Source organism: Sorex fumeus, unplaced genomic scaffold (genome assembly GCF_029834395.1).
Source record: "Sorex fumeus unplaced genomic scaffold, SorFum_2.1 ptg000095l, whole genome shotgun sequence".
Lineage (NCBI taxonomy): Eukaryota > Metazoa > Chordata > Mammalia > Eulipotyphla > Soricidae > Sorex > Sorex fumeus.
The window spans coordinates 6914994-6927602 of NW_026606152.1; the positions used below are offsets into that span (position 1 = coordinate 6914994).

The 12609-nt window shown below is 40.3% G+C and overlaps 1 protein-coding gene across 1 annotated transcript in view; it reads right to left on the reverse strand.

Moving 5' to 3' along the window:
• The window catches only part of STPG2 (sperm tail PG-rich repeat containing 2), a 254233-nt gene that overhangs the window by 41607 nt on the left and 200017 nt on the right, over positions 1–12609 (reverse strand). Inside the window, exon 11 of the mRNA XM_056132707.1 lies at positions 7004–7163. Within this exon, the coding sequence (XP_055988682.1) occupies positions 7004–7163 (160 nt within the window). The remainder of the gene's footprint in view (positions 1–7003; positions 7164–12609) is intronic.

Consider the following 12609-nt stretch of genomic DNA (forward strand, 5'->3'; position numbering starts at 1 on the left):
CACTGCTGGCAGTTTCTATCTTCGTTCTCTACGCACCAACATCTCATTATGATGAAAGAGAAATCGAGAAGTTCTACATGGAGCTGGAGAAGTTCTATAAAGAAGACCACACCTTCTACAAGATCATTGTGGGTGATTTTAATGCCAAGATAGGACCAAAAAGATCAGCTGAAGAACTTCACATCGGGACCCATGACCTAGAATGGAACGAACAGGGTGAGAGACTGTCTGAGTTCATCATGTCGACCAAGACCATTCATGGTAACTCACAGTTCCAGAAGGCAGAATCTAAACGTTGGACATGGAAGTCTCCCGGTGGACGATTCCACAACAAAATAGACCACATCAGATTCAATCGACGGTTTTGCCTGACCGATGTCGCTGTTGTCCCAAAATTTCTAACGGGGTCTGACCACCGTCTCCTTCGTGCAAAATTCTACTTCACAGAGTGGGGAGAAAGGGCTGCAAAGTTCAAAAAGAGAACTCCCAGAATGACCACCAACTGGGAACTCGTTGGTAACATGGGAAGATGCCATTGTCGACAACATTGACGAGGAATACGATCGACTGGTTCAGCACCTCCATGAATGTGCAAGGAACGCCAAGAGAGAGATAGCCACAAAAAATCGCCTATCTTCGAAAACTCTTGAGCTAATTCGCCAGCGAGGTTTGGCGCATGCCTCAGGCAACCGCAAGCTAACGTCTGAGCTCGCAAAGCAGTGCAGAGATGCGATGAAGGAAGACCTCAAAGAGAGAAGAACAGAAGTGCTGGTAGATGCGGCAGAAGCTGGGATAAGTATTTGTAACGCCCGCCTGTCCTTCACCAACTACAAGACCAAGATGACTGCATTCCGACGTCCTGATGGATCCATCACATCCTCCAGAATGGCAATGGAGGAGAAGATTATCCATGACTTCTACTCAAATCTCTTCGATAGCCATGTCCACTTGCCGACATACCAAATTCCACAGGAAGTATATGTCGTTCCCAAAGTTCTCCCTTCCGAAATCTGACACTCCTTTTCGTCAGTAAAGAAACGAACAGCACCCGGCCCAGACAAGGTCAGACCTGAACACCTGAAGAACCTGCCATCAGTACTCATCAATACACTGACTCGGCTCTTCACACTCTACTGTCTGAATGCAAGGTTCCATCCCAATGGAAAACCAGCAGGACCGAACTACTGTTCAAGAAGGGAGACATCCATGACATTGGCAACTATCGCCCGATCTGCCTATTGTCTGTCATCTACAAGTTGTTCACTCGAGTCATCCTAAATAGGATTGGCAGAACACTAGATGAAGGACAACCATGCGAGCAAGCCGGGTTCCGCAAAGGATTCAGCACCATCGACCATATCCACACGATAACCAAGCTCACTGAGGTTTCTCGGGAGTTCAAGATGCCGCTCTGTTTAACGTTCATTGATTTAAAGAAGGCCTTTGATTCTGTTGAGATGGAAGCGGTCATTGAAGCCCTAGCCAATCAGGGCATTCAAGCCCAATACATCAAGATCCTCTGTGAACTGTATTGCGGATTCACTACCAGGATCTCACCATTCTACACAGAAGTGATCGTTGATGTCAAGAGAGGGGTTCGGCAGGGTGATACCATTTCACCGAAACTCTTCAGTGCCACCCTCGAGAACATCATGCGATGACTGGAATGGGAAGGAATGGGAGTGAAGGTAGATGGTCGGCAACTACACCACCTCTGCTTTGCTGATGACATTGTTTTAATAACACCAAACATCAGCCAAGCGGCACAAATGCTGGCCGTCTTTGACCGTGAGTGTGGAAAGGTAGGACTACAGCTGAATCTTACGAAGACAATGTTTATGAGAAACAGCCTCGTTCCTGATGCCCCATTCGCTCTCAATGGAACAACCATCTCTGAATGCAACAGCTATATGTACCTAGGTTGAGAAGTCAACATGACAAATGACCTGACACCCGAGCTGCGCAGGAGGAAGAGAGCAGCTTGGAACGCTTTCAAGAACGTCAAAGAAATAGCTAAGAGGATGAAGAACCTCCGGCTCTGGGCACATCTCTTTGATTCCACTGTTCTTCCTGCATTAACATATGCCTCAGAGACCTGGGCCCTACGTAAACAGGATGAGAACACTATTCGGGTCTCCCAAAGAGGAATTGAAAGAGCTATGCTTGGAATATCACGTTTCACTCAAATGAGAGAAAGAATCTGGAGTTCCAACATCCATCGATGATCAAGAATCAGGGACGCTTTCTCGTTTGCCAAGGTGTCAAAAATCAGATGGGTTGGTCATGTAATGAGATTTAAAGAGCACTGCTGTACTAGAGCTGTTACCAACTGGATTCCACAGAACGTCAAAAGACCACGTGACTGCCCACCTACCAGTTGGTCAGACTTCTTCATCAAGATCACGAATGATCGGTTTGAGGCTCTTCATGTTCCCAGAGCGAACAGATGCCATTGGGCTACACTGGCACGCGACAGGGACAAATGGAGACGTTACTGGCGCCCACTCAAGCAAGTTGACGACTAATGGGAAGTTAAGTGATTTAAGTGGAGAGGTTGCCTATCCTCCATTCCAAAAATACACCAGAGTTCTAAGCCTGAAAATTTGTGTGTACCTGAAATTTTTGCGGTTTGGTGTCTCTGCAGAAATTATTCATGATGAAGTGGAATTAGGCCATTGGTGTAGCAGCAGCTGTGGATTGCAGATGTGACTGCTGGGGCTTCAGCAGGACTGGAGCTCAGCCCATCTCCCCCCAGAGGGAGCTCCAGTGTTTTCAGCAGAAACATGATTATACCCATTAATTGTAGTGGCTTTGCTTATATCTCCTTGGGGATTTAATCATGAATCTGGAGAATAGGTGAGATTAAAATTTCCTAACCCTAGCAGGGTCCTGATTCAGTTGTTACTCTTTGGATCATGACAAAATTTTTCCATGACCATGCTCTCAATTTACAGTTAAGTATTATGGCACTTTGGCCTGGCCCATTTCGATGCAAGGGTAGCTCAGAGCTTGCCCTGGGTCCATCCAGTCCCTCATCAGGACCCTGATTTGGGGGTGCTAGGAAGTAAGGGCAGCTGAGCTTAAGTCAGAGTGAACAGATACCCAGGTGTGAATATCACTTGGAGTCAATTAGCTCCCTTTACAAAAGCATAGCATTAACTATTGCCCTGTGTCTATAAAAAAAGGACATTGTTCTGAATTAACTATGCAAAGGACTTAAAGAGAAGAGAAAAGCAAATTTACAACTTAACAGGGTCTGATTAGGAGATAAAGCTGATTGACCAGTGGAGAAGCAGAGGGCAAAGAAAGAAGTTACAGATAAACAACAGAGGAATGAAAGCACTGTGATGGGAGTAACCCAATAATCATAAATTCCCTGGGGCAAGGCAGAAAGGACAAACCAATGTTATCCTACAATACCTAATGACAATAGAAATGAGGGCCAACACAACTGATCCATGATAGGAGCCTTGCCACAAAGAGGGGAGCAATTAGGTGAGAGAAGGGAACACTATGACCATGATATGGTAATAATAGCTCTAAACAAGAACTGGGTGCTGAAAGAAGGTAAAGTGAAGGTAAACACATTCATTATAGCCTTTCAGTAACAATATTGCAAACCACAGTGTCTAAAAGGGAAAAAAAGAAGAAAAAGAGAAAGAGATAAAACGATAGGCTTCAGGGGACGGGGGACAGGAGGGAAACTGGGGACACTGGTAGTGAGAAATGTATACTGGTGGTGATATATATTGGAACATTGTATGAGTAAAACTCAATCATGAACAAATTTGTAATTAATTTGTATTAATCACAGTGATTAATAAATTTTTAGCATAACATACTTGGCAAGACTCAAATGGATATTTATTTGTTATTTTAGTGTTCTTGGTAGCATGGTGCTTATAGTATCTACAAAGATTTAATTTTCGTGAACCTTATTCACCAATAGGGTAACTACATATTGAGCGTAGCATTTAAAGAAATGGTAGTAATCTAAGTATCATAGATAATTAATGTACAAAGAATTTGCATAGGCAACTAGTTATAAAAAGTAAAATACCATTTTCTATAAATGGGTATTATTAGAGGGTATTATGCTAAGTGAAATAAGTCAAATTGAGAAATATAAACACCATATGATTTTACTAATATATATTATCCATAGAAAACAAATTAATGAACTTGATAAAATAAATAATAGATAAATAATATGAGATGTTTGAATTCTGGTTATTAATGAAGATTAAACCTGAGAGATTAAAGACACATATAATAATAAAAGTTAATTTATACCTAAAATGTTCCATAACAGGACTTAAGAGATTGTACAGGGGTTAAGACACAAGCCTTGTGTACAGACAACCCCAGTTCAATCCCAGAAGTGCATGGTTCCCCAGATCATGACTGGAGGCCAGTAGCCTTACAGTGGTTGCCTGGATAGTTACCAGCACTTCAGAGCTGGCAGCACTGAAGCATCCTTGGACCTTTGCATTATATTCTGCCCCAGTTGGCTAAAAATAGCTGGTGGAGACCCCGCATGTCATGAGAACTGCTTGGAAGTCCTAGTAAAACTAGTAAAATGGACATTTAAGTTTGCAATATGCATGATATCTTATAAACAACTAAGAACGAAAGCAAGCCTCTATGTATCTCATGCTACTCAACTATTCATATTTGCTTCATATGCATTTACTTTTTCATAAAATCCTCCTGAGTTTCTCCAGTATTTTTTTTGCTCTTTACAGTCTCATTAAGGATAACTATAAAAATTTAATGTGAACATATTTTCAAATTACCATTGGAAACTGTTGTTCTTATTATCTACCTAGTTTTTGCATGTGAAATAACATGCTAATTTATCTTCATTGCCAATGAAAATTCATTTCTATTTCAAGAATGCTATTACTACTAACTGAACTAATCTTAAATATTAAAACCTAACTAAGATTGGCATTTCAACATCCCAAATAAATGTTTATCTTTTTTGATGTAGATATATATACTTTGATTTTGGAGCCAGTCCCAGTGGTGCTCAGGGCTTACTCCAGGCTCTGAATTCTTATAGGATCACTTCTAGCTGTCATGGGGGACCAAATGGGGTGCCAAAGATTGAACCTGAGTTGTCTGTGTGCAAGGCAAGCACACTACCTGATGTACAACCTTTTGGCACCTTATTTATATATGTATCTTGAGACTGAGAAAAACTAAATAATTCCTTAAGAATGGAATGGCATTCATCTTGCATTCATCTGATCTTCTAAAATCCAGGTAAATTGTGTTTAATAACTCTAAATATTGACACTTTTGAAATGTTCTCTAATGAAAGATTAATTTGTAGTTTTAATCATGATCACGATCACGACCATCCTGTTGTTCGTCGATTGCCTCAAGCAGGCCCCAGTAACGTGTCCTTCATCCTAGCCCTGAGATTTTTTAAAAAGTGCCTTATTCAAGGCTCTTTCAGGGTTAGGAGAATGAGACCCATTATTGTTACTGGTATTTGGCATATTGGGTACGCCACGGGGAGTTTGCCAGACTCTGCCGTGTGGGCAGATTACATTCGGTAGCCTGCCAGGTTGTCCAAGTAAGAATGAGATAATAAGATGTCGCTTCCGGGACCTGGGTTTTATAGTCTCTGGGTCTTGGCTGTTGATGGGATTACACGGCGCCAGTTAGTGGGTGTGACCCCTGCCTACTGGAATATGGAGGATCTGGGTGGAGAATGCTCAGCCCCAATCCAAGCAGGCTTGGAGATCTCAGCCCCGGAACCCTCATGCCTGTGTTCCTCTGCTGGTACCTTCATGCGTATGGAGAGTGGTCTCAGCATGGTGGTGGCTGGTTCTATTTTTAATAATAATAGCATGAATTCTATTTTTAATACTAATAAAAATGATAATAATGTAGCACTGTAGCGTCCTCCCATTGTTCATCGATTTGCTTGAGTGGGCACCAGTAACATCTCCACTGTGAGACTTGTTGTTACTGTTTTTGGCATATCAAATACGCCATGAGGAGCTTGCCAGGCTCTACCGTGCGGGCGGGATACTCTCGGTAGCTTGCCGGGCTCTCCAAGAGGGACAGAGGAATCGAACCCGGGTCTGCCTCGAGCAAGGCAAACGCCCTATCTGCTGTGCTACAGTTCCTAATAATAACGTAATACAAAAATGAGTCAGCCAGGAGTTTGGAGGACGTAGCTGCCGTAGCCTTTGCAGGAGTTCACTGTCCTGTCACTGTCCTGCCGTTGTTCATCGATTTGCTCGAGTGCGGCCCAGTAATGTCTCCACTGTGACAATTATTACTGTGTTTGGCATATCGAATACATCATGGGTAGGTGAAGCCACAAATCCGATCCCCAGCACGGCCCCAACATGCTGAGCACAATCCTGGTGGCACGATCACCGTGAACCCCAGCTCCCACAACCAAGTATGCGATCTCCAGGACCCCACAGCCAAAGTGTGTGGGGGCACCTCAGATTAAACATGTGTCAGTCCCAGCAGGCTCCCCAGCCAGGAACATGAGGAGTGTATGTGGGTCCTGCGGATGTTTGCAAACCACCAAAGTGAAAGTGGCCTAGAGCTCGAAAGAATAGAGCCCTGACTGCGTGCAAGAGTCCCGGATTTGATCCCCAGCATCACTGGTTCCCCGAGCACTGCCAGAAGTGATATGAGCACCAAGGCAAGAGTGCCCCCCCCCCCAACACCACAACCCACAAGCCAGCCGGCGGCGGCCTCACTGGGTAGAGCTTCTGGTTGTAGCCACAGAGTGCACAGGAAAATTAAAATATTATCTTTTGCAAAAATAGTCATAAAACTTCAAACAAATCCTCTGACAACTGAAGAAAAATTCTAAAAACTTTCGCCAAATAAAAGGGGACAGTTTTTTTGTCCTACATATTTAAAAGAAGTGTAAATGTATATTTGTAATTTCTCATTTAAATTTGAAAATTAAAAATTTCCCTCATCCCCTCCAACCCAAAGTTAAAAAAGGATAGTCAGCACTTACCTGGGTTATCAGTTATTTTGTTTAGACTTCGAGGAGTTGTGCTAAGAAAGGAAGCATGTCTAATTTTAGCCACTAAACTACGTGGTGGCATGTATGTATGTTGAACTTGGGAAAGCTCATATGATCTGTGTACATCGTAGCTGCCTGGAGCTGGAATATCCTGAAAAATATGCCAATGGATGAGTGTAAACATAATATATTGAAAATATCCCAGAAGATAGCACGTAGATCATATTAGCCTATGATCCTAAACTTTTAGAAAATTGCTTTGTTTTAGACACAATGATTTACAATACTGTTGTCCCTCCTTCAGAAAAAATTGTTCAAGAGTCTCCTGGAGAGCTACAATATTTGTAAGGATTGTACAAAAAGAAAGCACCCCATCTGCATCTTACTCTATTAACAACCTCCCTGATTTTTCCACATACCACTACATGCCCCAGGAGACAATGTTGTTCACTTTGGGAAATACCAGCATAGAAATCACACTAAGTAGTAAGTATTAAAATACCTTAAGTAAATGTTAAAAACAAAAATTCAATATAGCATTCTGAATTTGTGCCCGCCAATAATAGCATAAATTTAATTCTCAAAATTTAAGATAAAATAAATAGAATTATAATGTTTTGGTCTATGTGTTTAAATAGATTTCATAACATATCAAACATACCTTTAAATTTAATTTTCATATTAAGTTTCATATGAAAATATGAAAATCAAGGGACTGGAGCGATAGCACAGTGGTAGGGCGTTTGCCTTGTGTGCGGTTGGCCTGGCCAAGCCGGGTTCGATTCCTCTGCCCCTTTCAGAGAGCCCGGCAAGCTACTGAGAGTATCTCGCCTGCACGGCAAAATCTGGCAAGCTCCCCGTGACGTATTCGATATGCCAAACACAGTAACAAGTTTCACAATGGACATGTTACTGGGCCCGCTCAAGCAAATCGATGAACAAAGGGAGGACAGTGCTACAGTGCTATTGTTTCCTAGAAACGAGACCACGGCACTATTCCTGCTTTAATAGTTTATGTAAGCATATTTATTCTACGAATGAGGTTATTTATTTCATTTTTAATAGATTCTAATTAAAATAAAAGGATTTTTTCCTATTTTTCATGGCTCCTTAGATGTTCAGCAATTATACCAATATACAAAATTTCATCAAAATATATATTGATAAATATAAGATAATGCTAAACTAAAATCTTTTACTTGCATTGTACATAAAGACCAATCTTTAAAAATTTTTCTAGCAGGCAGAAGACTTGTGATCAATAGGTAGACATTATCGCTAGATTTTCTGGGTCCATATATTTCCTCTTGCTAACTACAGAACTTTAGGCAAGTCTGTTAATTCCCTCAGTGTCTTCAATGTAACTGTGAAAAATGACAGCACTTATCCATGTATAAGTGGTGGTTGCAAGAATTCAATGAGGTAAAACAAATGAAATAGAGTCGTTTGGATTATATAAAAGTGTTAGCAAATATTACTATTCTGCAAGAGCTAATTTCAATGCTAAAAATAAGACTGAGCAATCAAGTTTGCTACTAATTATGAAGCATATAAATTCCTCTAAAAATATTTATGATGTGAATATTAGCATTTTTAAATATATGAAAACAACATTATTTTCTATGTCAAAAACTCAATATTGTAAGATTTTTTAAATCATAATTAGGAAGAATATTTTAAACGAAGCCCATTATTTTGGTGTCAATTCCTGTGTCAAACAGCAAAATTATCGGTAATAAACAGTTGGAGAAGCTTTTTTCTACTACTCCATCAAAAATATTATGAAGAAAAGGCTGAGGATAAGAAAAAACAGTCACTGTCACTGTCCTCCCGTTGTTCATTGATTTGCTCGAGCAAGCCCAGTAACGTCTCCATTGTGACAATCGTTACTGTGTTTGGCATATCGAATAAGTCACGGGGAGCTTGCCAGGCTTTGCCATGAGGGCGAGATAATCTTGGTAGCTTGCCAGGCTCTCCGAGAGGGGCAGAGGAATCAAACTCGGGTTGGGCATATTGGCCGCTTGTTAAGGCAAATGCCCTACCTGCAGTGCTATCACTCCAGCCCAAGAAAAAAACAATAGTTCTAACAATAATTTAAAGATTTGGGGTTGCTTCTGTGGTGTAAAAATGCAAAGTGGCGAGAGGATGCAAAGGAAATTGAGTATATGATATACTTACTGTTTAAGTAAGTTTAAAAATATCTTTATTATTCCTACTGTATATTTTAATTTTATTATCACAACCTACCTTCCCTTTGGGCTGGAGCAATAGCACAGCAGGTAGGGCATTTGCCTTACACACAGCCGTCCCTCTCAGAGAGTCCAGCAAGCTACCAAGATTTTCCCGCCCGCATGGCAGAGCCTGGCAAGTTACTCGTGGCATATTCGATATGCCAAAAACAGTAACAACAAGTCCCACAATGGAGATGTTACTGGTGCCCACTTGAGCAAATTGATGAACAACTGGAGACAATGCTACAATGCTACCTTTCCATTAGGAATACTTGCTTCCCACTAATGCCTTTCCTGGAGCCATCTCATATTACTTTTTCTAGTGACTATTTACATATGATTAATGAGGTTGGATGTTGTAGGGATCATTTCTTTTTAAGTGCCTTGAAATAAAGGTGAGAAATTTTATTTACCAATAGTGTATTCCCACCTAGAAAAATTTAACAACTAGATATCTAAAATTTCAAGTTTTTTTATACTACCCTTGTCTGTAACCACCTCTTTTTATAGCATACTTATGCTTCTCAGAATCTTGTCTCTTGCTTCTTTCCTTTTTTGGATATAGGAAAGGATCTTCTTAATTATTTGACTAAAAGATTTATCCTTCAAGCATAATTTCTTAACTATTACTGAGAAATCTGAAACATTTGTAGCAACAACATAAAACAATACTATATAGCTTTATATAATAATACATGTATAATATCATCAACCGCATCTCAGTAAATTACTATGTATAAACATGAATATTAAATTTCTGTCAGTGATATCTTATACAACAAAGAAAATGGAATGTAAGACAGGGACTGCATATTTATCATGCTGTTTTAAGCCCAGCACATGAGTCCTATTTCCATGTTTGAAATATCCTTTGCTGCAAAATGTGTGCACTAGCACAAAAGTAACAATGACTAATTCAAATTTCCTTTAAGAATGTTATAGCTAGTTTAGTATCTAGGTTATAGGTTTAAAGCGTAGCTTCTGACTGGCAATTTATACTCTAAGAGACACAAACCAATGAAATTCTATTCTAGTGAAAGGCTGACAGCCAGGCCCAATTCCCAGAAGCAAAAATTGGGATGACGAAAAAAGAGGCAAAATTACATAAAATATCTGATGATATATAAGTTCTGTCTCAATGAAACTTAAGGGACATTTGAAGTATTCTGACCACTCCATGGAAAATGAGATCTTCATCTGAAGTATAGGTAATCAAATAATTAAAAACATTTTTTGCTTATAAGATTGTTACACATGTTTATGATACATAGAAACTACTGCTATTTACCTTTAATACAATCATAGTCATATTCTGACTTTATTACTTCTATTAAGTGTGAAATCTCACCACAAACACATATCCCTTGTATAAAGAGAGATATCAAGTGGATATTTAAAAATGATAGTTATTAGTATCTTAAGTCACAAATAAAAGTAAATATTTTTTCATATCTATTGGATAAAGAAGCTTGATAAATGTATATGAGATCACTATTAAGCCATTAAAAAGATGGCATTGTACACAATGGCACGAAATGGATTTTGAGATTATTATTTTAGGTGAAACAAATAAAAGATATCATATGGTTGTTTTAATATTTAAAATAGGAATTATTAAACAAAAAAATCACAAAATGTAAGAAGAAAATTATGGTGGTTACCAAAAAAATTGAGGGGTGAGTTATCAAGAGAGAAATCTTCTCAGTAAAGGATAGCACTAGGACTTTGGGGCGATAATTATAAGGCTGGGGGAAAAATTAAACGCTTCACATTGCATGCTATTGTAATCAATCATATTAAAAAATAAATACACAAAAAGGTAAATAAGCATATGCAAAGATATTGGGAATCATATGATAACATGATAGCACCAGGCAATTTTTAAAATCTGGTAAATATACAAAATTAAATGATATTACACAATGAGAGGGTGTTTGCCTTGCACGCAGCCAACATGGCCGACCCGAGTTTGATTCCTCTGCCCCTCTCGGAGAGCCCGGCAAGCTACCGAGAGTATCTCGCCCACACGCCAGAGCCTGGCAAGCTCCCCGTGACGTATTGGATATGCCAGACACAGTAACAACAAAGTCTCCAATGGAGACGTTACTGGGCCCGCTCGAGCAAATCGATGATCAATGGGAGGGCCTTTACTTTACTTTACTTTACTTTACTTTACTTTACTTTACTTTACACAATGAGAAATATGAAATCATGCAGTTTGCACCTGCATGATTAGATATGGATGGAACTAGGTAGTATCATGCTGAGTGATATCAGTTTCAAGGAGAAGGACAGATATCTGGGATATATATATAGAAACTCAGTAAGGGAAGAACAAATGGCAACACAACTAAGAATTGGTTGACAGAACTTATCTTACCAAAGGAGGAAGGAGCCTTTATGGGAGGGGGTCTTAGGACAATAGTGGAGACCGTGAATATTACTGGATAGATTGTTGGAATATTCTGTGCCTGGAATTCTGACATCAATAGTATAGTGATGTGTAAACACACAAAAAATAAAAAGGGCCAGCGGTCTATCTCTCCCGCTGCCCACGTTCGGTAGTCTCAGACCGTTTCCCCACTCCACGGGGGTCGATGGCGATGGTCAGGCGAAGAAAGGAAACGGAGGCCAGGTCGGTTGGTCTTAGCAGCAGTTTATTACAGGAAGAGATGTATGTCATGGAGGCCCCAGGATCTCTCAAGCACGTGCGCCTTTGTTCTCTCAGCTTCTGTCCTCAGCCCCATCTTTCCAGGTTCACTGATGCACCTGTCCCCCAGAGAGCCCTGAAATCTCCTTTATATAGATCATAGTACCTCTAAAGTGCGCAATATAGTGATGTCATCAAAAGGAGTTACAGAAAGAACATTGAGGCAAAACATACATTGTTTCTTTACATCCACAGGCCAGTAATCCTTTTACAAGCTACAAGCACTTGGATTAGCACAACAAAAACCAATCTGCTAGAGCTTGGAATCTACATCTCCAAAATCAGCCATCTTGGAGCCAGGCATCTACATCCCAAAGATCAGGCCTGCCTTAGCACCTGGGATCTGCATACCTAAGGCCAGCTAGGTTCCTGTGAGATAAGAGAAACTGCCTCAATATACTGAAATCATTTACTGAAGGCAGTTTGAAGGGGAGAAAGTTCAGTCTCATCCCAGTTAGTCAGGAAAACTGTTTCTAGGACGTGTTTCTCCTCTCCTTGTCCAACCAACATATAAGCATACATAATATTAATCATTTTGTATGGATACAGTAAGAAATACCTTGAGCTTATAGAATTGCTCTCCTAGGGCCATCTCGACCTCAGACTGCAGTGCTCAGGCCAGATATCTTTCCTGTTCCTAGCAGCAGGGTCCTAGT